The following is a 27653-nucleotide window of genomic DNA, read 5'->3' as shown; positions in this document are numbered from 1 at the left end:
CTACTAACTTGTGTTGATTTTGAACACTGTGGTGCAATCACAACATCTTCTCTGCTCTTCCAATTGACCGGTTTGAATGCATCCAGCATGCCACAGAAATGATAGCCCCTTGCATCTTCTCATACATTTTAGGTGTTCACTCTCACACTGAGAAGCAATATAGTATTTATGAAGCCTACCTTGTAAAGGGAGATCTAGTCCTGCCTGCATCCTGTCCTGGAGAGAGCCTCCTGCCATTGCTTTGGCATTCTTTCGCTCTGTCATTATCTGATGAAGGAGAGAGGGTGGGAGGGTGAGAGAGTGAGAGAGAGATGAGAGGAAATGCAGGTAGAATAATCTGAGGAAACAGTGTGCAAAAGCAGAGCAAAATTGGTCTAACATGGTGGAGACAGGGGAGGCTGAGGAGACAAAATATGGGGAAGTGCAAGAGGACGAGAGAGGGGAAAAAAGATGAAAGACAACAAGAAAGAGCTGCGAAAAACATAGAGCACCCCTGTGCTGTCAAAATGTCTATGGTTTCACCCCCCCACCACCACACCACCACACCGGGTCACACTCCTCTCTCCAAAGCAAGGTAAAAGCTTTTCCCTCAGCACTTCTCACTACAAGAAACACATGCAATCACAGATCCAGACAGATGGAAACACACATAAATTATACATGTCCTTCATCACAGAGTTTGTCACAGTAAATCTGGATCCAAGCTACAAATTCTTTGGCTTTCCTTTTATATCTTTTTGTGACAAGTCCATATTAAACAGATGCCATGAGCTGCATAGAGGTTGACTGTAAACTATGGTGTGGATGGTTTGAGTGTGGAGGCTGTGAAGAAAGACAAATGGCTCCTTCTCTCTTTAGAACAGACATTTAAAGAATAAATATTGTTTTAGCAGGGGGTCTAACAGGCACCAGGATTAATGTACTGTAAGAAAGAATTAAACCCTTAAAAGATCTATCAAGGATTGACCTCAACACTAAATTCAATAAATATTGACAAAATCATTTGAACATTAATTCAAATTTTAAAGCTATAAATGTGTTTGATTGGAATAAAAGGAGAGTGCATTAATACCTTCAGAGAAGAAATGACATTTTTCTAACTCTGTTTGCATTCTTTTGTAATCAGTGACAAACAAACACAGCAGAACCCTTTGATTACTGTTTTGGGAGGAGAAATACTTTATATATTATATTGATCTTTGCATATTTATTTGATATTTAGATGAGTTTAATCTTGTCTTTAGACTTTTGGAGGACTGCAATCTCTATGTGATCAAGATTAAAATGTGCATCTACATGGGATGCTTTGGAAGTTGATACCATTTAAAAAAATATATAGGTTACATTTGTGTTTTTATAGAAAAATTGAGTGCGATTATGACCATACACACATTTTTCTCATCTCCATGCCTTCCTTTTTTTAGTAGTGGCAGAAACGTTCTGCCAACAATTCAACACTTCATCTGAGCCCACTTGCCAAATCTAAACTTGGCTCCATGTCCACACCCTCGCCCAGCCTGAATCACTTACCCGGGAGCAGATCTCATGCAGACTGGTGGCGATGGCTTTGGCTGGTGTGTCACAGCGGAACACATGACATTTCAGGATTCTGGTGTTTTTATCTCTCGCCACATATGCAAAGTCCCTGGGGGAGAGGAAAACCCAGGGTTAGAGAAGGTGCACAGAAAGGAGGAAAACACCAGGGGGGTGAAGATGAGAGGAGGAATTGTTGGGTTATTTTCAGAACCACTTGGGTAAATGATGAAGCAGTTTCGTGTACTCTCGATTTGTGCATATGTGGTTCTGAGTGCTTCCACATTGGGGACTGACAGCTCTGGGCAGCAACGTGAGAGATGACCTTTATCAATCTGATGAATACATTGATACACAATACACACACACGCACACACACACACACACACACACGCACACGCACACACACACGCACACACACACACGCTGATAGACCCTAGAGATCAATAGAGCAGCGTGACGCTGGGGGAACCGAACAGCAGGGAGGAGCTTTGCATTGAGCCCACTGGAGCTGAAAACAATTTAACTCCACTGAGAAGGGCTGAAAAGAATACGGAGAGTAGATGAAAGGGGAGAGGAAGGAAGACCTAGAACACTGTGAAGAGGAAATAAAGCTGCAGCAAATTAAACCAGTGCAGTGCACAAGCACATGATTTACATAACTCAAAAGTGCATATAGAGTCAATCTAAATCACCTTCTTCCAAGTTATGTGCTTGAAAAAATGCCTGTGTATTCAACAGAACACACAGGCCTGAGGGGGAATGAGATTTCTGAGGCTGAACCCTGAGGGGCAACTGTCCACAAAACATGTACTGTATGAGTGCATACTTAACAAAAATTGCTTGTGGTATGAGACAGTTTTAGAGATTTAGGAAATGAAGGTGACTTCCCCTGTCTGTGTGCAGACGGGTACAGTACATGATGAGCAGAAACGAGACAAAGAGGAAATGAAACAACCAGGCATGATACAGATGACGGGGAGGTACTGAGGAGCTGTGGGGACGAATGAAAAGAATGTGTTTACCTCTCTCTGTATCCAAGGAAGCAAGGGAGGAAAGGCAGGCAGTTAGTAGAAAAAGAAATCTATTTTACTAGCCCCCTACTGAGGGCTGTGAGGAACAAGTGACAAACAGACCCACTGACACACAGAGAATTAACCTTGACATATTCATTGCTGATACCTTGTCCATATTTATGTGTGCATGTGGGTCGAAGGGGTCAAAGCAGCCCTTCGGGTAATTTTAATGCATGCTTAACCTTCAGGTGAAAGATGAAAAAAAAGGGGGGGGGGGGGATTGAGCATAATGCAAAAGAGAGAGCGAGAAAGAGAAACGAGAAGTAGCAAGACAGAGGGATGTTGTAGTTGGGTGAGTTTTTATTGGCTGGCGGTTTATGTTACCTAAAAGACATTAAGGAAAACAGGCTGGGAGTTTCTAAAAGTCATTAAAAGTTCATTTGTTTTTAAACTGTACATTTCTTTAACTTATTTTACCTTTTTATATTGCTCTGCTTTTTTTTTAACTCCCTGCCCTGTAAGGAGGCCTGGAGAGCCTTGAAAGGTGACTATAAATATAAACCTATAAAAACTAAAACTATAAAAATGTATTATTGTTCCTATTATTATTATAGTCGTAATATCAGTAGTATTATTACATGAAAAAGGGGAATTAAGACACATTGGGAATATAATCAGGGACGTGAAACAATGTGGGAGGAAATTGGAATTCAACTGTTACAACATACATGATATCAAGGTTACCCTGACAGTCTGCAATCTTCATGGTGATGTGTTTCAGGGCACATGGGAAAACCACTCCGATCATGAACATGATCGTACCCATGGAAAAATGCCTGCGCCAATCAGGTATCCTATTCTACAATGTGGAAACCTGGTTGCTGGTTTCACTTCCCTCTAACACCTCCACAAGTCAAACAACTCATAAGTGATTACAAAGAAAAGCTTTTTTTCTGGTGCTGGATTTTCTGCAATGTCACATCCAAAATGTAAGTATTTGAAATCTAAATCAAGATGAGCATTTTGGATGCAAATTTAGCATGAAGATAAACTCAAAATATTTCAATATTTACAATTTAGAGATTTTGTGCATGCCAAACTGATATTTTTTTTCCTTTTACCACGCATTTATCACATCATCTATACTTGATTAGCATCCAACCACGAGCAAACTGCCCCACACGGCATTCACGTTTTACACTCCCACCGAGTTCACGCAATACTGCGAGCTGCACACATTTCATCAGCTGTTAAAATAACGCTGCCAACTACCTGCTCAGCAACATCCCCCACAGACTGAGGCCTCATCCAGCTCAACCTGCCACTTTCTAATAAAACAGAAGTAAAGTGGGATAAAGGTTTATACTCACTGTGATTTGTTTTTGTTTTTTTAACAGGGAATCCTTTGGGCAGAGGAGCTTCTTCAGACACTCACATCTACTCCTTGTGTTACAGCACACATTCCTCAACCTGTCTGCTCCACACCCAGTAAGCACTAACCATACCTCCCCCTCTGGCAGCTTCATGCCCCTCTCTCCTTCTCTGCTGCCAAAACCCCATCTCTCCTCTCCTCCCCTCCCTGTAACCACCTCCACTCCTCTCCCTCCTCCCTCTGCTGCAGCCGAGGTATTCCCACTTCTCTCACCCACCCGTGATAAGCTGATGGGGATGGTAAGGGGAGAAAAGGAAAAAAAATAAAATAAAAAAACTTGGAAAATGCAGGTTTTATCTGATGGTGGTGATCGCAAGTTAAAAATACACTTCATTCATATAGAAGTGACCAGCCACTCCAGGTGTACCTTACAACCTACATTTGGACTCCTCTGGTGTATGGTGCAGCAGTGCACAGCGCCCTCTACTGGTGCTCAAACCACACAATCATACTGTGTTTATTTAAAATTCATTTTATGTCAAAGAAAGGCTTAAGAAACTAATTAGGCTCAGTGTTTCCTTCAGTTTCTAAGATTTCTAAGATTCAGAGGCTCGGAGACACGCTGACAGTTACACTGCACTTCAGCGAGTTTAGCTGAGGTGAAAGTGAGGCAGTGACATTAGGTGAGGATTTGCGGTGAAAGAGAGTTAAGGCTTTTCATCGTCTCCTTTGTAGTGATGAATTAAATTTTCAGCAGGATCCCTTCATCATCAATCATTAACTCCTCTTTTCTGTCTGTCCCCATGCTGGCTGTCTGCTGGCCTTAATTGTTACTGCGACCTTTTACTCAGTCTGGATGGTGATACACCGTTCAATCCATTGGTGACTAATCTATCTCATTAAATATTCAAAAACTTAAACCCCAACAACAAAAGCACATCACAGTCCCAGTAGTCCAGATGATGCCTGAATGAATCCAGATTATTCTACACCGTACAAATGTTAAAGACGATTTTTTAGAACAGAAAGGTTTATCAGTCAGTTTTCCAAATAAATAAATAATACATAATGTAATGTAGTTTCCGCAGTGACTCACCTGCCATTGTCCCGGCCGACTCCCCATACACGGATACTTGCGATTGGCTGAGAGTGAAGCACGCTGCGATCCATGGGGTCAACCAGGTTCAACATATTATTTTCCAGCACGAGATACATGTCTTTCCCCTGAACACACATGAACACACACCGTCAAACATAGACGCTCACAAATCCTTCCCATCGTTTTCATATAAAAGGATCTCTATGTATGTATGCATGCAGGGTGCATAAATGTGCATGATTCTGGCTTCAATTGCCTCTAAATGAATTATCAAATGGTGGGAAACAAAAGGCTATTGAAAGAGGGAAGTTCTGTCTGTTCTGTCGTGTCACTTTCATATCATTGCTCTACTTTCCTCTCTTCATTCTTTCCTCCCTCCATCTTCACATGCATTTCAGACGAGACTGTCACCGCTGCTAACCTCTTCTGCACCCTCTTAATCTGACACAAGCACTGCTTCTCTCCAGAACTTTAGCTTCCAGCAAATACCCAAATGTTGCATTCTACAGCCACAACTTTCCGCTCACCTCTCCCCAGATGCCGACAGTGTCTCGGATGTCATTCTTGCAGTATGACAGCTGTCTGATGCAGTTGTTCACAGCAACACTGCTCTTTCCAGGAGCCAAGTCTTCCTCAGCCATCTCCACCCATCCAAGAGAACGCACTGCAAAACACTGAAAGAAATACAGACACACAGAGTGAAGATACTAAAGATACCACTATGGACAATACAGTCCTTACAATATTTTGCACACTTATATATATATATATATATATATCTCAATTCAATTAAAACAGCTGCTGCAGCTGTTTGTTTGAAGGGAATATATTTTTTGCTTTTGACTTAGAATCCCAATGTTGTAAAATTGTAAAGGTGAAACAAAACAGCGACTTCTACAAAAACTATATTGTTGGTAAACTGATGAATACAACAAAGGATGTTGGCAGATTGAAGTAGAGGAAGGACAGAGACCGGTCCATCTGTCCTCATCAAGTATTGATTTGATTTCAGCATTCCACTCAGATATTATTCTGATGACCCGAGATCCAAGATGAAAGACATCAGAGAGGGTCAGGGAAGTGACAGAAAATTTTATTCACTGTCACACTAACCACTGGTGTCCTGCATTTTCAAATATTTGTCCCCATCAGTGAAAAAGTAAATATATCCAAACAATCAGACTACAGCAGTTTCGAATCATAATCAGTCAAGTTCTGACACTCAGATAGAGAAATTCTGAGATGTCACAGTTTCTTTAAACTCAAACATGCACACAGTACAAGATGTGAAAATGGCATTGTATGTTGTAGAACAAGATATTAAAATTATGATTTCTGTGAAGGCGCTCAGTCATCCAGGTCATGTAAAAAGTTGCATCTCAGGGACGCAGAGTTAGTTGTTTGATTCACCTATTCAGGACTCTTCAGTTCTGAAGAAGAGGATTGTGGTGCCAGAGAGACCTCACACAAATTCACATGATCTGAGATGAGTTCACAGGAAAGCAGATGTCTGAGATTTTACAGTTTGATTATCAGTCAAAAATAGTAGCTTAGCTGACTTTGGTCCAAGGGCAAGAATATTTCTTGTTGTTAAAGCTCAGTCAGCTGGTGTCGGTTTGACTTTAAAGAACAAACACATTCGATAATAGCAGAACAGATCTGTTGACTCAACAGTATGAGAGGTTTAAGACTGTTAAGGATCTTTTAGCTCCTCATTTTACCAGATAATCCATGTCAAAATCAGTTCCGACCAGTGCTGTCCTCTTGGGCATGAAAAATGGATTTGACTTTACATGTTTGGTTAATTAAGCAAAGCTTCAATCCAAGGAAAATTGCTTTGGTAATTTTTTGAGATTGTCAAATTACACGAGTAACCACTTCAGTCCTGTTACATGTACATACATATACACACACACACACACACACACACACACACACACACACACACACACACACACACACACAAACGATCACACAGTGGTTCACTCCATGTTGAGACTAAGCTAATGAAACTTGTGCCATTGATCCAGACCAGCAGATGGTAGCAGCTACACTATTACACTAACAGCACAACGTCGACTATATTTTATAAAAACAGTTGTAAACCCGTGCTTGTTTATTGTAGTTTATTGTGTACTGACATTATCTGACCCATCTTCTAACATTTGATTAATCTAAGCAAAGACTTTTTCATACTCATCTTCTCTGTATGAAGGAAACATTTTATCTTGATAGTGTACTGCAGCGGGCCATTGTGCTACCAGACCAGATGCCCTGCCTACAGGTCTGTGTTTGTGTCTGGAATTCATCACAATGTCACTGTTGCTAAGGATTGTGAATTTCTGTCAGACAAACTCACACAGGGAAACAGATGCCAGACAGCCAACTCAGTAACACATCATCAACCAGAGCGCTGGCTTGAAACTCAAATCTGTTATGCTTTAGATCTATTCAGCCATGTGTGGGAACAACACACACACACACACACACACACACACACACACACACACACACACACACACACACACACACACACACACACACACCTAGGATTGGATTTTAGACTTCCTGCAATCTGCTGCAGTTTGTTAGAGACTGAAATGGTTCTGTATCAGGGCAGATAAATAATCTATTTGCTGCTTAAATAGCTAGAATGCTGAATTGAATTTATACCTTAGGCTGACATTATCACAGTATCAGCCCTCTGAGGAGTTGTAATATTGAGTCTGATTTTTAATTAAAAGCTCAAATGCCTCATCTGAATCTTTGGATTTGAGAGAGTCCTAATTAATGCAGCACATGCAGCATCGAGTCGGACTTCTCAGCATCACCACTGGGGGGCAATCTGGGGCCAGATCTGTGCTCCCTCTGAGGTGCAGCCACAGCCACCTTGTTCAACATAAACACCACCAAAGAAACGAGGCGGCTGAGGACTTCAGACTGCAACATGCATACACCATCTTTTCAGAACAAGAATTCTGAATTCTGATTCTATTCCAGGATGAAAAAGTTAGATTGAATGTGCAAAAAATCTATGAAAATGGAGGTGTTGTATCAGCCACACACTCACATACGTATACATAGACAAACAGTTTTTTTTAAAAGATATTTTGTTTCTAAAACCGCGGATTATTGAGTTAAACATGCAGTTAACATAAACAGTAATGTTTTGAACAGCGTTTATGATGAGGTAAACACTCTCTACCTTTGCTTCTGGGTCACTGTTGACATTGCTAGACTCTTCTTCCTCTACTGTTGGACGGTTCCTGCAAAAACAGTTGGAAAGGTTGAGAAAATTGGAATATCCTACAGCATACAGTTGAGCTGTAACAGTTAAGCTGTATGACCAGTGGAACTATTAGCTTTTATGTTAAGATTCCTGTGTGGGAATTTACTAAAGCGACAGGCGGTCATTACACTAATAGTGAACATGGAGCCATTTCCTGAGGAGAAGAACTAACTTCCTGCTTTGATGTTATTTGACTCTGATTTAACACAAGATTAGAGAACTAGTCATCACAAGGGTAGAAGCCAAGAGCAGGAGAGAGCTACTGGAGGTGGCTACAAGAAAGAAAAAAGGAATCATTTTTAACCGTGGACGCCTGCAGAGATTCATACGTGGAAGTAGTGTGGTATAGTTTACCTTAGCTTGAGTGATGCATAGCGAAGCGTAGCACCCTCGAACTCTTTTAAACTGGGATCAGGGTTCACTGTGGCTGCCTGCAGGTCCTGGTGCATGCAGGTAACATCATCAGAGAATAACATGGCATCCAAATAACTACATCATTGGCAAAAGAGTTTCCAACTTCAAGCCCCTTTCACACGTCAGCCATCCTAAAGTGAAGTTTATGGACCTGAATGCCTTGGTATGTTTCAAAAGCCTTTTTCCATTTGGTTTTTATTTGGAGTATTTATTTTAGTCAGTTAATATAATTTATTAGAACAAATATAAAAGTTTATTCATTCAGTTATTTTATCAGATATTTTTATTCTTGTCTTTATTGAATTTTTATGAGAATCTTTGCATGGTGCTGCACAAATGACATTTTTGTGATGCTTATTATTATCATTCACACATCAGTGCCTTATGTGAAGGAAATCTGTCAGGTCTGATCCCACACAACATCATCAATACAGACAGCTGCTTCTTCATCTGCAGTATTTGGTTTTATTTTTAGTTACTTTATAGATTTGTGCCAATGGAGTTCAAAGTGTTCCAGATATTTTTAAATAATCCTTTACTGTACGAGGATATCAATTCCAGATTATAACAACTCTGGTGCCTTTTAGGTTAAATTTTTTCATTGGGTATATGGTGAAGGTACATCTGTGGCAGATGTTCAGAAATCTTACTCCTCACCGTATTTTAAACGAAAACAAAAAACACCCACCAACAGAATATGTTTACCTGCCATAATATTCATGAGTTGCAGGGCATGTGGGAGAAGGGCTTAAAAGAAAAGAAACAAACCTGGAAGGAAGCAACATGTAAATAATACAACCTCACAAAGTTTATGCTGGCATGCATCAAAGTGTGGGCAGAATCCCCCTGTTGGATGGAGAAATGGAGCTGGTGTGTGACGTGTAATGGGGCATGCTGCATCAAGGAAAGGATGTTTGCACGTTTATATTTGTTTTTGCAAGCACGTTCAACTCTGTGCCAGCAGGAAGGAAAGATGAAAACATTTTAGCCATATTCAGTAAAGAAAGAAACAACCTGTTGAGTATATTGCCGCAGCCAAATGACAGATGTTTGTACACATCAGGCGTGACAAAATGCTGTGATTGCTGCAGTTACATTCGTGTTGACTCATCAGCCACGCATGCTTTTGCCAAGGCAGTGAATCTCTAGCACATAATTCACACAGTCAAAGAGCGGGTGAAGTTAGACCAAAGAGCAAGACTCACTGACATTGAGTGCATGATACTTGCCTTCCACACCTCACTATCAATCTTTCCGCCAAAATCACTCCACACCTGTTTCTACACAGAGCGTTAAAACACAAACACACACGCACACACACAGTGGTGGGTCAAGGTTTGAGAGGTCAACAATAGGAAGGAAGCAAGAGGAGAAAGATAGAACAAGGCTATTAGCTAACTAGCTCACTGCACACTGAGCATCTGTTGCAATGAGGTGCAGCAGAGCAAAAAACATTTATCAATGAGAAGCTGTTCAGACTCTAAAATGATATTTTTAAATGTTTCTTGCTCCTATCGAACAGTCACTTCACTGCTGAGAATGTACTGAATCCTGATTAGTGCCATACAAATAAGACAGACAGATTACAGGCAGTGCTGATTTGAACAGTGATACTACTTTTGTTTTCACATGAAGGATCTGAAACTGGGTTTGACTTTCAGTTTTAAGTTTCACAGAACTCCAGGGGCAAGGGTATAAGTGTGCCACCATAATCAGATAAAGTAAGATAGTGTCATTAAAGATAAAATATTAAAAATAAAAGAAAGGTCAGTTATTTAAAATAAACTGAAGAAATTGGCTCTGTGAGGTCATTATGGCATTGGACCAACCTTCAGTGTTTGTTATGTTCCACATGCACATTCATGATTGCTCACAAACTGTTTTAAGGTCGAGGTTTTTTTGTGTTTGTTTGTTTTGGGTTATTAAAAAAATGTATGGTGTGCATTTGGAACCACTGTTACCTCAGTCATTTTTTATTTCAAATCAACTGCATGAAGCCAAAACAGAAATTTGTCACTGTCCAAAAATATTGCCTGCACGTGATATCAGTAAACATACCGTTCTATACAGTCATGTACATGTATATGTATTTATTGTGGCGGACACCAGGGGCTGAGCTGAGGGCATGGTTTGGTAAAGTTTGGTTCCTGTTTCAGTTGTTCTCTGGCTGAAGATTAAAAAAGTTAAAACTCGCCTTCGTCCCCTGGTTTTTCCTCATCCTGCCACATTGGTGACCCTGAACTGAACATTTGGAGCAGATGAGGAGTGTGACTCCTGTCCACGGTGCTCCATCTCTCACCGCGGCTGTGAAGCTCCTGGAGTTCTGGCAGAGCGACCCGGCTTTGTGGTTCCAGCCATCGAGGTGCTGGTTCTTCTGTGTGGAACCACCACGGATGACTCTGGGTCCTTTTTGGTTGTCGCTGGACCAGCAGTCCACACGCCGGGGCATGCAGATGCTCCCCCGCAACACAGAAGATACGTCCCCCTCAAACAGCTTCTGCTCCAGAGGTACAGCTTATCTGCCGCAGAGAGGATCCTTTCCCTATCTGGCTCTCATGGATCAGAAGATGGTTTCCTTTTCTGGTGGACTGCGGCTCGGAAAAGAGCCTCCTCCCTCCAGCTAGCAGAGACAGGCCAGCCCGCTGCTGAGTGCAGCTAACAGTTCGCCCATTGCAACGTTTGGCACGAGGTCGGTGACTGTTTGTTACCGCGGCTGCCATTTTGAGTGGGACTTTTTAGTGGCCTCCATTTCTGTTCCCATTATCGGCACAGATTTTCTGTGTGCAAATGGTCTGCTTGTCGATGTTGCAAACCGCCACTTAGTTGATGCTGTGTCCTCCGCCACTTTTCCTTGTGAGACAAGAGGTGCCGGGCCGTTAACACATGCTAACTTTTTAGCGTCAGGTGGTGTTTTTCAACGCTTGCTAGCAGACGTTCCACCACTGTCACAAAACACGGTGTAGAACGTTTCATTCCCACTGTGGGAAAGACGGTTTTTGCGCGTGTGTGGCACCTCCACACGGTAAAATTGGCCATGGCTAAGGAGGCGTTCGTCCCCACGGAGCGTCTTGGCATAGTGTGGGCGTTCGAACAGTCCGTGGGCTTCACCACTTCACATGGTGCCTAAGGCAGATGGGTCATGGCGGCCTTGCGGCGATTTTCACCCTTGAACAATGTGACCGCGAATGATCGCTATCCCATCACCCACACACACAGGACTTCTCCACACGCCTGGCAGGTGCCACTATTTTCTCGAAGGTGGACCTGGTGCGCAGCTATCACCAGGTTCCTGTGTGCGCAGAGGGCGTGCCAAAGACCGCAGTGATCACACCATTCAGGCATTTTGAGTTCATGCACATGCCTTTTGGCTTGAAGACGGCAGCACAAACCTTCCAGAGGCTGAGGGACTCCGTGTACCGTGGCCTGGCCTTTGTTTTCCTTTATCTGAACGACAGTCCATCAGCTGAAGAGCACCTGGCACACCTGAAACAGGTTTTCTGTTGTCTGGACGAGCAGGGCCTGATAGTCAACCCGGCCAAGTGTCAGTTTGGACTGCCGGTGATCGATTTCTTAGCCACTGTACGGAGCCCTGCGGCTTAAGAAGGCAAACAACCCTGTCGACTGGACTCCTGAACATGTCGAGGCCTTTGAAGGAGCAAAGACCACCCTCGCTAACGCTGCCCTCCTCACCAATCCCAAACCCGCTCCACCCATAGCTTTAACAACAGACGTGTCGGACATAGCTGTAGGGGCAGTGCTTGAACAGCACGTTGCAAATGCGTGGCAGCCACTCACAGTTTTCGGCAGAAAAATGCAAACTAGCAAGTGCAAGTACAGCGTTTTTGATCGGGAGCTGTTGGCACTGCACCTTGCAACCCTTGCAACCCTAGAAGGAAACCCACAGAAGCTAGAAGGTCGATCCTTCACTGCTTATGTGGATCATAAACCGCTGTCTTTCACCATGTCCAAGGTGACCAAGCCGTGGTCTACTCGTCAACAGCGCCACCTGGCGGCCATCTCTGAGTTCACAACGGACATTCAGCATATGGCTGGGAAGTCCAACCCTGTTGCTGATTTACTGTCGCGTGTGCTCATTTGTCCTGTGCACCTGGGGGTGGATTTCTCTGCTATGGCTGCCGACCATCCTGGAGACCCGGATGTCCCCGCCCTTAGAACAATGCGTACCAACCTCAAATTAGAGGGTACGGTGATGTAGGAAGGCAGCCCCCCTTCTCTGCGATGTCTACACTGGCTGTCCCCGCCCCGTTGTTCTGGTGACCTAGTGCCGTAGAGTTTTCGAGTCGGCACACTCTCTCTCACAACCTGGAATTCATGTGTTGGTGAAGTTGGTCAGTTCCAAGTTCTTCTGGCCCTGCCTCTGTAAAGATGTCAAGGCGTGGGCGACTGCATGTGCTGTGTGCCACCATGCTAAGGTCCACCAGCACACTAAGTCGTCTCTCGAACCGTTTCCGATCCTGGTTAGATGCTTCGATCATGTGCATGTGGACCGAGTGGGGCCCCTACCTCCTTCGCAGGGCTTTACGCACCTTCTCACAATAGTGGATCGGACCACCCAATGGCCAGAGGTTGTCCCTCATCCACAGCATCCTCGGATGTTGCACGCGTGTTTCTGTCCTCCTGGGTCGCCCATTTAGGTACTCCGCCAGATATCACCTCAGACGGGGGCCCCCAGTTCATGTCAGAGCTCTGGTCAGTGCTGTGTTCAACTGCACTGCACTACCGCATACCATCCTCAGGCAAATGGTTTGTGTGAGCTTAAGGCAGCGCTGTGTGCTGCACTCTCAGATGGTAACTGGGTGGACCGTTTACCTCGGGTTATGCTTGGGTTGCGTTCAGCCCCTAAGGACAACCTTGATGCTTCGCCCGCTGAGCTGGTTCTCAGTCAGCCGCTCTCTGCATCCCTGGAGAATTTTTGCCTGGGGGCTCCACTTCTCGGCCTCGTCCAGCCATTTATCTTTTTTTGTCAGACATCACTTGTGTACCTGGCCCCATTCACCACTGTTTTCTGTGATCGTTCATGCCTGCAGAGCTCATGTTGGCTCGGTTTGTTTTTGTAAGACATGATGCTCACCGCTCACCCTTCAACCCCCATACGATGGCCCGTTTTGGATTCTTGAGACGGGTCCTAAGAGTTTTGTGCTGGATATGGGTGGGCATAGGGAGCGTGTTACACTTGATAGGCTTAAACCAGCGCACTTGGTGGCAGATGAAGTTGTGTGTCCGGCCCAGGTTCCCCGTTGGGGTCGCCCTCCTTCCAGGCCCCCAGCAGTACCTTCACAGATTCAGCATTCTGCTTCTCAGCCAGCATTGGACTGTTTTTCTCCTGCTGTTTTGGCTGAGACAAGGCGCAGCGGTTATGGCAGGTTGCTCAAGCCCCAAGTGAAAGACTGATTTCTTTCTTCAGTAGTCCCTTCTGGGTGTTCGGGTGGGGGGGGGGGGGGCTGTGTGGCAGACACCAGGGACTATGTCTCTCACCCAACAGGGCTGTGAGCACTCCCGAGCTCTTTGGTAAAGTTGTTCCTGCTTCAGTCGGTTTTTGGTTGAGGATAAAAAAAAATTAAAACTCGCCTTTGTCTCCTGTCTCCCGGTTTTTCCTCATCCTGCCACAATATATATATTTACAATTTTTTTTATTTATTTATTTTTTGTTACCATCTATGCCCCACACATATATTCACACACAATTCAAGACTTGGCTGGTGAGAAGGCCAACACGAGCTTTCATGCAACCTACCTTGTCCTCATCCTCTTGATGCTGAGAGCGACACTCCTGATCAGGCACCCCCTGCAGAGATGTGGAGCGAGGCTAAAAAGAAAGAAATTGGCTGAGATTAATTATTTTAAAGGCCTTAAAATAATGTTTACAGCACGCTACGCGCCATCTTTGTACGTCTCCCACCTCAGATGTTATATCACTGGCTAATACTGAAGCAGACTGTAAGTCAGTCACTCCAGATAGATGTGCCAGAATCTCACACTGGCATATCTATCTGTCAACATCAGTACATTCTCACTGGATCAATATTTTATCTACACCACGCTACTGTCTATAAATCTCATTTCCTTTCTCCATTTCCTTCCATCAGTCTGCATGATTGACTGATTGATTGACTCTGTGTCCTTGCATTCCTGTGTTCTGAAGCTAGACTGGATCCTCCTTCGGTCTTACTCCCTCTCCCCACTTGTCTTGTCGGGAGAGTGATTTATCTCAGGCAGAGCAGAACAGAAAAGAGAAGCATACTATCTAACAAATGCATGCCAATATTACATTTAAATATACACACACCAAACATTATTGAATGCAGATATCTCTGGGGCAAGGCATGGATTGTTGATCACTTACAAAGTAGCAGCTGTTGACAAATCCACATGTAGGGAGGATGGGCTCATGAGACGAGAGAGGCTCCACTGAACTGTCAGAGGTGGTGCTGCCCGAACGAGTAGACGCCCTGAAGAAGACTTCTGTCTGGCACGACTGGATGCACAAAAGGCAGATTTGAGTGTAAAATACTGTGCACTTGCCGGGCCATAAAAATCTGATTTTATGTTTGGTACAATATCACAAAATGCAATTTAAAATTGAATGATTATGAAAAAAATTACTTAGAAAATCTAACAATATACTGCTGAAAGTTAATTAAATCAAGCATTTTCATGTCCAGCAGTCATAATGGCGCAATCTAGGCTGATAATATTCTTTATTTCCCATTTTACAGCATATGCTTGTATTTTAATCCAAGGGTTGATGTAAATCTGTGGCTTCTTTATTATTCCCATTTTCGCTGCACTTTTTATCTTAACATTGTGGATGTACGACAGTAAGTTTTCCAGCCACAGTTTGAGCCTAAACATTGCCAGCAAAAACCAATCATCACTTAGCCTGGTTAACAACAAAAATAAAAGCTAAGCCACACTTGGGACTGAAGAAGTATGCACTTCATTCTGTTGCCGTTTCTCTCACCTCATGGTCAGGAGTAGGTGAGGGGCTGAGAGAGACCAGAGAGTGTTTACGTGGTGTTGAGGCTGTATGCTCGCCAAGTGTCAGGGACTCTGTCTGTCCAGTGGGAGCTTGGCGGGTGGCAGGCCTCTCCCACTGGGTGGTGCCGGTAGGAATGTGCCAGTAGTAGATACCGGCCATGTCTGTGATCTTCTTCCATCCTGGAGGCAGGTCAGGGTCTGTCTGGAATGACTGCTCACTCCAGATATCTGAAGAAAACACAAAAACACAAAGATGTTAAACGGACCGTCTTGAATATTATTAATACACTTATAGAACTAAATATACAAAACACATCCCGCTGACTGCACGTGTATATTGATATTTTTCATCTATAGGATAAAATGAGCCACTGTTCAGTTGAAGTCAACCCTCCGATTCTTGTAACACTGAGGAATAAACACAGCTGCCAGGGATTATAAGCATCTGCCGCAGCTGTCATTTAACAAGACCTGACGCTCCACAGACAACAACCGATTGAAACTTGTTAAGCACTCTTGCATTTTTGTAACACTTTCAAGCACATAGCTGAAACATTTTGAATCACAAATATCACCGAGGCAACAATGAAGTCGGAAATACACACAGACAGTAGTATTGCTCTGACATTTAGACCACTTAGGCAGATGTCAGAAGAATTCAGATAAATTATGATTTATTCAACATGACTCAAAAAAGGATGTTTTATTAGCGTCTTCAAAGAATCCAGTGTCATACATATCTACCTCTACATTTCCATGGGCGTGCAATCCATTGTGAACTTTTGTCAAAGGGAAAACCACTAACTAAAGTCAAGACTGTAGAAATGCAAAGTAAACCAAGCAGCATTCCTCAGCATGTATGTCCAGCTCATTACAAAGGTAATCACATAATGAAAGCATTCGCATTGCACACAGATTTCATACTGTATAACGAACTGTGGGTGGTGACATATCGACATCTTTTGTCAAAAGTTCTATTCTTGCCACGGAAGACTTATACATTCAATTATCTTCATCAACAGCCCTTTCTTTAGAATGAAAACTCACAACAAAATTAAGTTTGATAAATGTAAACACTTAGTGGCCACATAGTTGATATGGATTCATATTCAACTTAAAGTTTCCTCCCCAAAACACACAAAAACAGCATATGGAGCAGATGGTTATTATTGTCATTTATTTCACAGCAATACCTTCACAATAAGTACAGCAGATACCTTGAAAAGACACACACACACACACACTCTCTCTCTCTCTCTCTAAAGGCCCCTGTGCACAGATGAAATCAGAGTACTTGTGTCACTGTTTCTTGTCTCTTTCTTGTCTCTTATGCTAATGTCATGTCATTCCAAGACTGCAGTTTGTTAGCCCCACCTGAGACACACACACACACACACACACACACACACACAGCTGGTGCTGGGTGTGTTTGTGTTGAGTTAGAAATACAGTACTGGATGTGTGTGATTACGCAATGAGTTTCAAAATGCTGACCATGCTGATGAAACACAGACCATGGACCCCTAGCCACGACAGCAGGCTATATGTCATAATGACGACTGGGTCGGTCCAGACTGAGATGGAACAGATACACGTGTACACATGCACATGTGCACGCACAAGATATCAAAACTTCACAAATCCTAGAGACTTTAGGAAAGAAGTCCATATGCGTGCTTGGAAATGTCTCTTAGGGATCAACACTCAGCTTTAGAGCAAGAAGCTGTGAAGCAGTGCCTCCTGGGAGTTGCAGTCTTTTAAGGAGAAAATAAAATAGGTCAGACCCAATAAAAACTACAACCGAGAAACCTGAGTGTCTCAGTTCTGAGATGGATGGTGACTCACAATGTGTGCCATCATGAGACAAATGGTGCGCTGGATGTGGATTAAAGCAGATGTGCAAAAGGAAGAGAGGGGAACAGAGAGAGAGCTGGCTGTTGAAATACTCTCGCTAGTTTGGCTTGAGGGCTGTATGATCCCATGAAGTTAGAAGAGTGGCCCTCAGGAAGCACAGCGGCAGTTGTCTTCGCATGCCGACACTGATTTAAGTAGCTGGCATGTTCTCTCGCAGCTCATGAATATGTACAGTAGTCGAGCTGTGTAGCAGTTAGCCTGCCATAGCCTCTGTTAGCATGCAGCTCAATGTCAGCAGAGTTGAGGGGGAGGGGATAGCAGTTAGCTTCTGGAGAGACACACACACACACACACACACGTTTGCTGAAACCACACTATGCACACAGACCACTATGGTAAGACCGGTAAACACAAACACTCACAATGCATGCACAGACCACAGATATTTCAAGAGGAATACCATTACAAACTTCATGCCTGTGCTTGAGGAGAGACACACACAGACCCATGCTGTACACACACTTATGCACAGACAGATACATCACACAGACGGTGTTTCAAACTACACGCTCGCTGTAGTTAGGAGCCGACTCCGACAGATGCACCTACCCTCGTAATTGACAATCACAATGGCCAGCATGTAGTCTTTGCCCAGCATCATAGTTAGCTAGCTGTCTGTCATACAGCAAAACCCAGTGCTGTAACCAAAGAGAGAACCCCAGACAGTGAGAGGGAGAGAAGGGGGGGGGGGGGATGCAAGAGATGGGATGAGGAGAAAGAGAGAGAGCGACACTGAAACAAATCGAGACAGAAAGGCAGGGGAAACATGACGTGAAAGGACAGGCAGAGAAGAGGGGGAGAATTGAAAGATGGACGGTGAGTGAGGCTGAAGAGGGGAAGACAAGAAAAAAAAAGATGGGGGAAGAGCGGGAGAGAGAGATTGTGTATCCCCCTGCAGCAGAGCTATGTTTGCTGTTGTCGTTTCTCCTCCCTCAATCTGGAGCATCAACAACATCGACAGCTCAAACAAGCATGCCCTCCCTTTCCTGTCCTAAAACAAACATTCATGTGGACACATGGGAAGAAAAAAATCTGTAAACTCAGCAAATGGCTATGTTTATGATTTTCTCCGCTCCTTGTCACCTTTCCTTTAGCCTCTCTTGGTTGTCCTGGCAACCCCCAGATCATCTTTCATACAGTATCATATCTAGTGGAGGAGGAGTAGAGATAGAGGGAGAGATACAGTGAGACAGATAAAGGGAGAAGGAAATGGCAGAGAGAAGGAAGGTAAGATACTAAAGTTTGAATAAATGGGAGAGTCAAATGATGCTGTTCTGCACTGATACACATTCACCTCATGTTTCCTTACCAGTGCGAGAATACTACATGTTGTTGTGTGAGATAGTGAGGGATCTCTTTTGGTGAAACTTTCTCAACTGAGCAACTATGAGTATCTGTGTGTGTAATTTGGCTCCTGTGTGTGAAAGCAGCGTCGTACTGGCTCTCCATCCCACAACATGCACGGAGGAATCTGACAAACACTTGGGAAAACAACACGGTTGTCAATATGAGAGAGACAAGCAGACAAGACACAGCAATATGGGAGACTACCTTGGTTCTCCACAAATCCAACATTAATGATGTCAGTACTGTGATTATCGATTCAGCAAACCCTCTGAGGACAATATGTCTACCACGGACGTTGACTTTTCTGTCCCCCTTCTGCTCACAAGAGATACGAGTTGATCCATATCAAACCCTCACATTAGGGAATTATCACTTTAAAATGACACTGCAGATAAGCCAGGGCGAGTTTCAAAGAAAAGCAAGAGGATATGGAAAGTAATTTCTCCAATAATATATGCAGAGAAATGAAATACACAGATGCTCTGGGCCTTCAACTTGACAGCAAATCATCAGAGAGCTGAGAGAGAGAGACATAATGGGAGGAATAAAGCAGCAAAAAAGCTCAGCAGGCTCTGGTTTACAGCTCAGCTCATGTTCTAGACGAGATCAGTGTGTTTCATATGACTAACCAAAGAAAGCACCAGGCAGGGAGCTTGAAGGAGCCAATTAAAATGAACAGTCAGGTTTCTTTTTTTTTTTTTTTTTTTTTTACACAACGCTGATGGAGAAGTCCAATGACTTTGACAGACCTGCAAAGGTTAAGAAAGTGAGAGCCTACAGTGATGACTCAGAAAGTTCGCAGGTTACAAAATTCACCTATAATTCATTACATTTAAATCAGAGTCAGCTTTCTTTATATTCATCCTCATGTAATGACACTTCTAAAGAATTCGTATGCTGCAGTGGTGCAACGGATCACCCCCCACAGTTCGGAACACATTTGCATGCAGCAGGCGGACTGGCTGCATTTTATCTCTTGATGCGATAATTGGTTGAGTGAGAAAAAAAAAAAAGCCGGCTGTATGTTCATGTGAGCAGGTCAAACAAGCACAGTGTGACAGGATGGCAAGGGGAGGAGCAGAAGAGCTGGAGAGGCCCCCGCGTCATTTAAACCAGCTGTATGGGAATGCTTTGGCTTCAACTACAGTGACGATGGGAGGTCAGCAGACAAAACTGTCACGGTGTGTGTGAGAAAGTCATATGAGCATGACCGTGCACATGAGAATCCATACAAAAACACCCGAGTGTGTCACTGACGTCTTTTTGAAAAAGAACCTGCCTTTTTGTCATTCTGTCTTTTGTTTTACTTTTGTTTTTTGTTTTTCTTAATTCATAAGGAATAAAGCCTCTTGCACACTTTAATTCCAGTCTTCTTGAATTTGGTTTTATACATTTGAAGTATTTAGTGTTTTTTTCTTTTTATTTATTGTAGTATTTTTAATATTCAAACACTGGATGGACAGCTTAAGTTCTTTTTGATATTTAGTTTTGGGTTTTTTGGGCGGGTTATGTCCATGTTTCAAGTCAAAAAGCATTCATCTTGTCACCCATGTTTTTTTCCCCCTTTTTTGCTGATCGGAAAAACGATCCAAGCTGTGCCTCAAAAACTATGATACTATCTGAACCCACCTGTATACTATTAAAGAAATAATGTGTTAAAAACAGAAAACCTAGCAATTTAGTTTTTTTTTTAAATGTAAAACTTAAGGATATTTAATAGTAACATGATAGATAAAACAACAGAACTGTATTTACTGTACACAAACAAAGAGAGCCATACTGTAACAGTAGAGCACTCCCATTCTTCGTTTCCACTGGTTTCCTTATATTTAAAATATCTATGGAGTAGAAATGTTCATATTCTCACAAAAGGAATGAAAAAAGAGGGTAGGAAGGGACAGCTAAATAGGAAGCTAAATTTGCTTCTGTCTTGAAGATCAGCTCTGGCGAAGAAATCAAAGGCACAGAGAAAGAGAGCGATAATGGCAGCTAGACATGAGATATGAATTCATTAATAGCCAGTGAGCCCTATACACAAATGCACAGGACACAGCTTGAAACTGGATGGAGCTGATCTAGTTTGCTAACCACCCATGAGGTTACAAGGGTATTTCCTGTCTCAGACTCTGGGAAATTTACTACAAGCTGGAGTGATTGTTACTCTCTTGCAGAGATGTGAGTTCATCTCTTGCACGCACATGCAGCCATGAACACTGGGCCACTCTAAATGGAAACATGTCATCAGCAGAAAGGACAATTTAAACCACTACGTACACAAACAGGAGAATTAAAGAAGAAAAAAAACAAAAGCCCACACTGGAGTAGCTGACAAACACTCCCATGAAAACTATGGCAAATATCAGTAACTGACAACAGCTGTATTTGCAGCATGTTTTGTGAATGTGGTTTATGTACCTGTCTCCTCTGGGGAGTTGCTCTCCTGGGACAGGGTGGTCCAACTCAGCTCTTCGTCACTAGGGTTCAGATTTTGAATGCGGTTCAAAGCACAGTCTGTCTTTGCGCCGGTCCTTCTGTCTTTCTTCGTCTCTGGAGAAGAGGAGGAAGAGGAGGAACAGGAGGCCACAGAAAGCAGAGGAGTGTCCTCTGGACCGGCTTGTCGTGGTGGGGAGGGAGGAGGAGGCACAGAACAGTCCTTGCCTGTTTTGAGGAGTTTGATGTTGGAGTGGAGGTCAGAGATGAGTTCCACGCCCACAGAAACTTTATGATTCTTCACAGGAGACTCACTTTTCATCATCAACAACGGCTTCTCCTCCTCTTCTTCTTCCTGCTCCTCCTCCTCCTCCTCCTCCTCCTCCTCCTCTACCACCACCTCATCTCCATCTTCCTCGATCTTCATCTTTGATATTTCCTTTTCAGACAGAATGCTGATATCATCACTCTCCTCTGCCTCAATGTTCATGTCAAAGCTCAAATCTGTTGTGTTGCCATTCAGTTTGAGCTCCACAGTTGTGTTAACATTACAGTCCACATCTGTATCTGATTTCTGCTCAGGCTCTGCATTAATGTTGCCTGGTAGCAGTTCAACATCTAACTTAAGGACATCATCCTCTCGGTCATTAATGGTGAGAGTGTGACTGTTGTGCTCCTCTGATGTGTTGACATTCAGGTCATCTGTCATAGACTCTGAGTTACACTCCAGATCTATGGGGTCGGGGCCAGTTGTGTTTTTGTTGTGGTCCTGACCAGCTTTACGAAGCTGGTTGACACCGTTCTTGGCTAGCTTTGGGTTGTTGGGCGTTAAAGACTGTGACGGGGATGATGATGGCGATGGCGAAGATGGCACTGCTTCTCCGAGGCCCATGGCGGCTTGGATACTGGTGAGGGCGTACTTTTTGCGACACTTTGGAGGCGTGCCAGAGCCCTGTTTGATGACATCACTGCTGAGTAGCTGATTGTGTGAGGAGCGAAGGCTGAGTGAAGTGGGAGGTGTCGCAGCAGGCCCATTACGATTGGTCACATCTACCGACATCATCATGGCACAAGACGGATCACCTAAAAGAGAGGAGGACCAGATTAAATCAATTTGATTCAAATTTGTGTGTGTTAACACATCGAAGACAGAGTGTAGTAATGTTCTTTTGTTCACACAGTGACAGTTGCACCAGGTGCATTTTCAGTACGAGACTGGATGTATAGCTTTATTGTTAGTTTTTTTTTTTTTTATGTATATTTCACACGTTTTTTTCTGTGTTGTTAATTAGAGATGTGCCTGAAAATAGTCATCAACGAATACACTATGTTTGGGTAACATTCATAAATCTACAGTACCCAGCTCTTTAAGGAAAGCCACAGAAGCTAAAACATTTGAGAAAGGCTTCAAATACATGATGACTTTTGTTTGTTTTGTTTTTGCCTTTCCATTTATTTATGATAACAAAGAGAGAATATTTCCAGGCTTAGTTTTGACATTCTTGAGATATCACAGTGAACTATAGTCCTTCCAAAAAATAAATAAATAAATAAAAAAACTAGTTAGAGGGTTTGGGGCCTGCAGAATATGAAGATTTGTGAGTATGGTTTCCACTGTACAAGTAGAGCATGCGTGGAAGCCTGTGCGTGTATTTTGTACCTGACAGGAGGTCTGTCACAGACGGGTCACAGTTCAGGGTTCAGAAGACTCAGCAGCAGATCTGAACACAAATGAGTGAGAACAAATAAATAAAAATTAAAAGGGTGGTCCGAAGAAAAATGCAAAGCATCCTAAACACTTCTTGTGTTGTCCCCTGAGACCACATTCATCCATGTGGAGCCAACTAAGGGTGGTTTCTATGGAGATGACAATACCGTGAGGCAGCAAGGAGATGCTATAGAAATAAAAAGCATAGAGCATGAACTGCCACTCCAATGCATCATTTTATGGACGCAACTGATGTCACGAGTAACAAATGGAACCAACTGATCACATACACTAAAAAGTCAGCTCGCACCAACTGGATCATTTTAAACGGATATTGCCCTTGTCCTCGTAATGTTAGGAGGCTAATGGGAATTGAGATGGAAACAGATATAAATACTGATGTTAACAGATCTAATGTTTGTTTGTTGCAAATTTCCCCAGTGAGGGACTAACAAAGGACTGATGTCCTTCTGTTTCATAAAGAAGCTGAGGTATACCTAACAGGTATCGTGACCTTGAGACGCAGAAAAATGTTGCTTACCTGGATATGATAAGCATTTTACCACTTGAACAACGATAAGTTTCCAATTTAATTTGGTTTAAGTGGCCCACCTTAAATTTTTTTGCAAAGAAAAAACTGCTTTAGTTACTTGAAAATAAAAGAACATTTATAATGGATTTTACTGCGCAACATTTACAGATGTTATTGTGGTTATCTTTTCATGCTTGGTTGACTTTTGGCCAAAATGAAAGCACCAAAGCGATGGATGTAGCGCAAAACCTTTCGTTTATCATGTCTCAATATCTTATTCGATTTATGGACAACAGCAGTAAAAATGCTTGTAAAGCGCAGCGTAAAGTGAAAGCATGAGTAAAGTGATATTTTCAACAGGAGAAGCAACATTTTCCAAATATCTCCAAATTGTGTCTATTTTTGTGTTAAAAACAGAAGGTCTTTAGGGTTGCTACTTACCAGAGAACGACAGCTGAGCGTATCCATGCCGCTGTTCAGTGGTTCTCTCTTCATTCAAACAGGAGGGCTTTACTGAAGCAGCAGCGTCCTGAGGGAGAGACAAACATAAAGTAGGATTAATGCGATGGAGAGAGAGGGAGGGGTGGAGGACTGCAGGACACCAGAGGGACAAATAATAAAGACATCAATTATTCACAACCTTGATCAAACATTAATACACGAGGTATGTATGTACGTATGTGTGTTTGAGAGTGTGAGAGGAGAGAGAGAGCGAGGGAGAATAAGGCTCATTTTCTATAGAGCTCCTAAGTCTTTCTTTGCTGCAGTCTTGCCAGCTCTTCACTGACTGGAACCATCATAAACTTAATGCCACAGGAGACTTGTAAACTCCCTCCTCACTGCTTTCCAACACGCACGCATTACTGCATAATGCAGTCAAACTTACAGACAATTCTCACCACCACGCAACCTCTATTAAAGGTGGAATGAAAGAAAATAAACGAGTTACAGTGGACCAGAAATCCCATTTATTCCTGGCTGAGAGAGCGGAAAAACACCTGGGATTGTTTTAGGATATGAAATTATAGGATCAGACAAAAATGTTACCCTCTCTAATGCACCCGCTTGCTCAACACAAAAGTGATCATCTCAAATCAAACAATAGAGTAACAGGAACAGGGGTGGTGTGAGTGTGTCATTTTTTAAATCCATGATCAGCAATGAACTGTCACAGGAAATGGGTAATCAGGCAAATCCTCAAATGGCAGTAATAACCAATGGGTTTCCAAAGTTATTGGCTCAGACTAGCTGATTAGTGCAATATCTTAAAGGCGTTTCTTAAAGTTTACTTTACCAAATGCTAATTCTTAGTGACACAATTTACTTATTCTGCAAATGTTTTCTTAACTCGGAGCATAAAGCATAAACAACTATTACTTTTGCTGGCAAGGCTCTTTCTCTACCTGACTTTACTTTACTTCAGTACCTTCCACTATACTTGTCCACAGCAGCGACTCATAGTGTGTGAGATATATTTTCCTTTTTTGTATTTATTCCATTGCCTACTTCATATGCTGATGTCTACCTTATATGTCGTAAATTATGTCATTAGCAGCCCTCTTGTACACATGGCTCAGTACACATGGAATTGATAAAGCTAGCAGCAGTTGTGGTTTGTGTTGTGTTGTGATTCATATGACAAAGGACGGGCAGGAAGCTAAATGCAGTGGAAACTCTGTCAGTGGAGTCATTAAGTATCCTCTGCAGAGACAGAACCATTTTAGTGCTTAATCTATCGGTAGTACGATGTGTGAGCTGTTGTTTTTCCTGACCGTCTGAGCGAGAGTTAGTGATTTGCAGTTTGTCACCTTCAATAAATAAGATTGCTGTTGCTATGTAATTAGCCTTGCTCTATATTTTTGGCATTTTGCACAATCAATCACAGAGTGGGATGGTTATTTGGTTTGTTATTTATTTATTTTTAAATGTTTTTATGTAGAAAGTCAATCTGTCACATCCTGTCATAATGATCATAGCGATTACGGTTGTCATGTTTTTGTTGTTTTTTATTTCTTTTTTTTTTTAAATCACTGGCAGGCCACTCAGAGTCAATATTATGGGCCCAGGACCTTGAAGACAACATTTTCTCTGACACTCTTAGGCAAATTGAAACATCAGGTTACAGGTTCCGTCTACAAAATGTGGCCACCTCAAAACTAAATTCAAAAGAAGACCAGAAACATAAAAAAATGTTTATACTGTTTATGAAAATATAAATATTCAAATCGCCTTTTACTGTCTCAGCTGAAGCTGCTAAATACATAAACCTAGTTTCAATCTGCCAGCGTCAGACTGACACAACAGCAGACACTAGGTGCTATGCAGTGGTAAAGAAAAGAAAAAAGAAAAGCTGTATAATTTTAACCTCAGACCAGCTGTACTTCCTGTAATGTCTTCTCTAATAGTTGAAGGTTCCATGGGGCTCCGGTGTAAAATCCTAAGCTCTGCAGCTCTGTATAAATAAAATGTTTAAAAAAAAAAAATCATAAATGTTTTGGGATTAAAATTATACAGCATACTTGGTCCCTTGATTCCTGCTGCAACAAGTCTACATACCAGGGTGTGTGTGAGAGAAAGTGCTTGTATGGAGGGGTGTCATCTAAATATGGATGAATCATTTCCCATGAAAAATTACTGCTGCCCAGGTTTTTCAGGTTAGATGCAGCGTTATATAGAGATCCTATTCAGCATAACTACAAAAGTCATGGTAATTTGTCCACACCGTTACAAAGAGAATTTCAGTAATGTCCCCAGTGGGATAGCACAATTGTTTTCACTATACACAAACATTTATCCTCAGACTTTATCTATAATCTATAAGATGTGCTAACAATCATACAAAAGCAACAGCACATGTACTAATTCTAACCCAGACAGTAGCTCTCCAAGCCTGAACCTACAGATATAAGGATGAGAACAAAGAACAAAGTAGTATGACAACGTCACATTAACTGAGCATATTTTACATGACAAAGACCAAGCTGAAGGCAGGGCATCCCCCCTTTCTTTTTCTTTAACTTTAAAACCACTCCTTCAAATGCCAAACCACAAGATTAAAGTTGCCACTTTAACCTCATAGTGGATATTTCATTGCAAGCTGGGGAGGAGCTGAAACAACAGAAGGTGTTAGCATTCAAAAACTAACTACAGACTGCACTTAAGCTGCCATATCATTTATTTCAATGTAAAACACAAAATGTAAAGCTCCACCCACATTTGGGAGGAGCTACAGCTCAGCAGCAGCACAGGAAGTATGCACCAGGCATAACTTTCAATCCCCGTGAGACACATCTGGATATGGCTTCTATCAGGCTGCAAGGACAGTGAGAGCTGTGGCTGTGCTGGGTCGGTTCCCTGCAGCTCTCTGCTGCGGATGAGGGGGTCTACACATAATTACAGGGCCCCACTGTGGGCAGGGCAACATTGGCAGCGTTCCACGGAGAGACAAACATTCGTTCACAAACACACACATGAACAGTAAAGATGAGGGTGAACCTTCCACATGCAGTTAAACACGCAGGCAAAAAGAGTGAAACACAGACAGACCGGCGGAGAGAAAACAAACCGGGAGGGTCAGTAATAAGATCCAGGATGTGTCACAGCATGACAGTGACCTTTGACTTCTGACCTGCTGGCTCATTCAGAGTTTGTGTATGTGTGTGCACAAGTGTCATGCGTACGTTGGGGGGGCCTGACCTCCCGAAAGAATGAAGGAAGCAGCTGCAAACGGTCCAGCTCTGCTGTGTGGAACCGCCGGCATACACCAGATACTGGCCTGAGCACTTTTAAATTCATATGCCGAGTGGATGCCTGCCAACAGTTTGATAGGCCTCTCATCCCTCTTTCCTGCCCATCCCTCTCAAGGTTTCTCGCCATTCCAGTTCCTCTGCTAATCCCACTTGACTTTTCCCTCTTTCCTCCATGCCGTTTTTCTTGCCCATTTCCTCTCCTTGCTTCCCCTTCATGTCTCAGCTTCCATCCCATTCATCTTCTAGCCCTC

At 42.8% G+C, this 27653-nt stretch overlaps 1 protein-coding gene across 6 annotated transcripts in view; it reads right to left on the bottom strand.

The window, feature by feature from the left end:
• apbb2b (amyloid beta (A4) precursor protein-binding, family B, member 2b) overlaps nt 1-27653 on the bottom strand; it is a 45365-nt gene that overhangs the window by 7295 nt on the left and 10417 nt on the right. For 4 of the 6 annotated variants that reach the window (XM_029497363.1, XM_029497367.1, XM_029497365.1 and 1 more), the window contains exons 2-14: nt 24095-24182; nt 23074-23134; nt 21399-22496; nt 15706-15950; nt 15088-15219; nt 14479-14550; nt 9953-10003; nt 8664-8749; nt 8226-8286; nt 5548-5694; nt 5018-5145; nt 1531-1645; nt 180-267 (exon numbers count right to left, since the gene is read on the bottom strand). In XM_029497363.1, the coding sequence (XP_029353223.1) occupies nt 180-267; nt 1531-1645; nt 5018-5145; nt 5548-5694; nt 8226-8286; nt 8664-8749; nt 9953-10003; nt 14479-14550; nt 15088-15219; nt 15706-15950; nt 21399-22479 (2206 nt within the window). In that variant the 5' untranslated portion in view covers nt 22480-22496; nt 23074-23134; nt 24095-24182. Of the gene's footprint in view, nt 1-179; nt 268-1530; nt 1646-2558; nt 2565-5017; nt 5146-5547; nt 5695-8225; nt 8287-8663; nt 8750-9952; nt 10004-14478; nt 14551-15087; nt 15220-15705; nt 15951-21398; nt 22497-23073; nt 23135-24094; nt 24183-27653 lie in introns of all 6 variants that reach the window. The other 2 variants (XM_029497368.1, XM_029497369.1) reach the window with 2 other exon arrangements.

This window comes from Echeneis naucrates, chromosome 1 (genome assembly GCF_900963305.1).
Source record: "Echeneis naucrates chromosome 1, fEcheNa1.1, whole genome shotgun sequence".
In the NCBI taxonomy this organism is placed as follows: domain Eukaryota; kingdom Metazoa; phylum Chordata; class Actinopteri; order Carangiformes; family Echeneidae; genus Echeneis; species Echeneis naucrates.
This window is presented reverse-complemented; position numbering and strand designations above follow the sequence as displayed.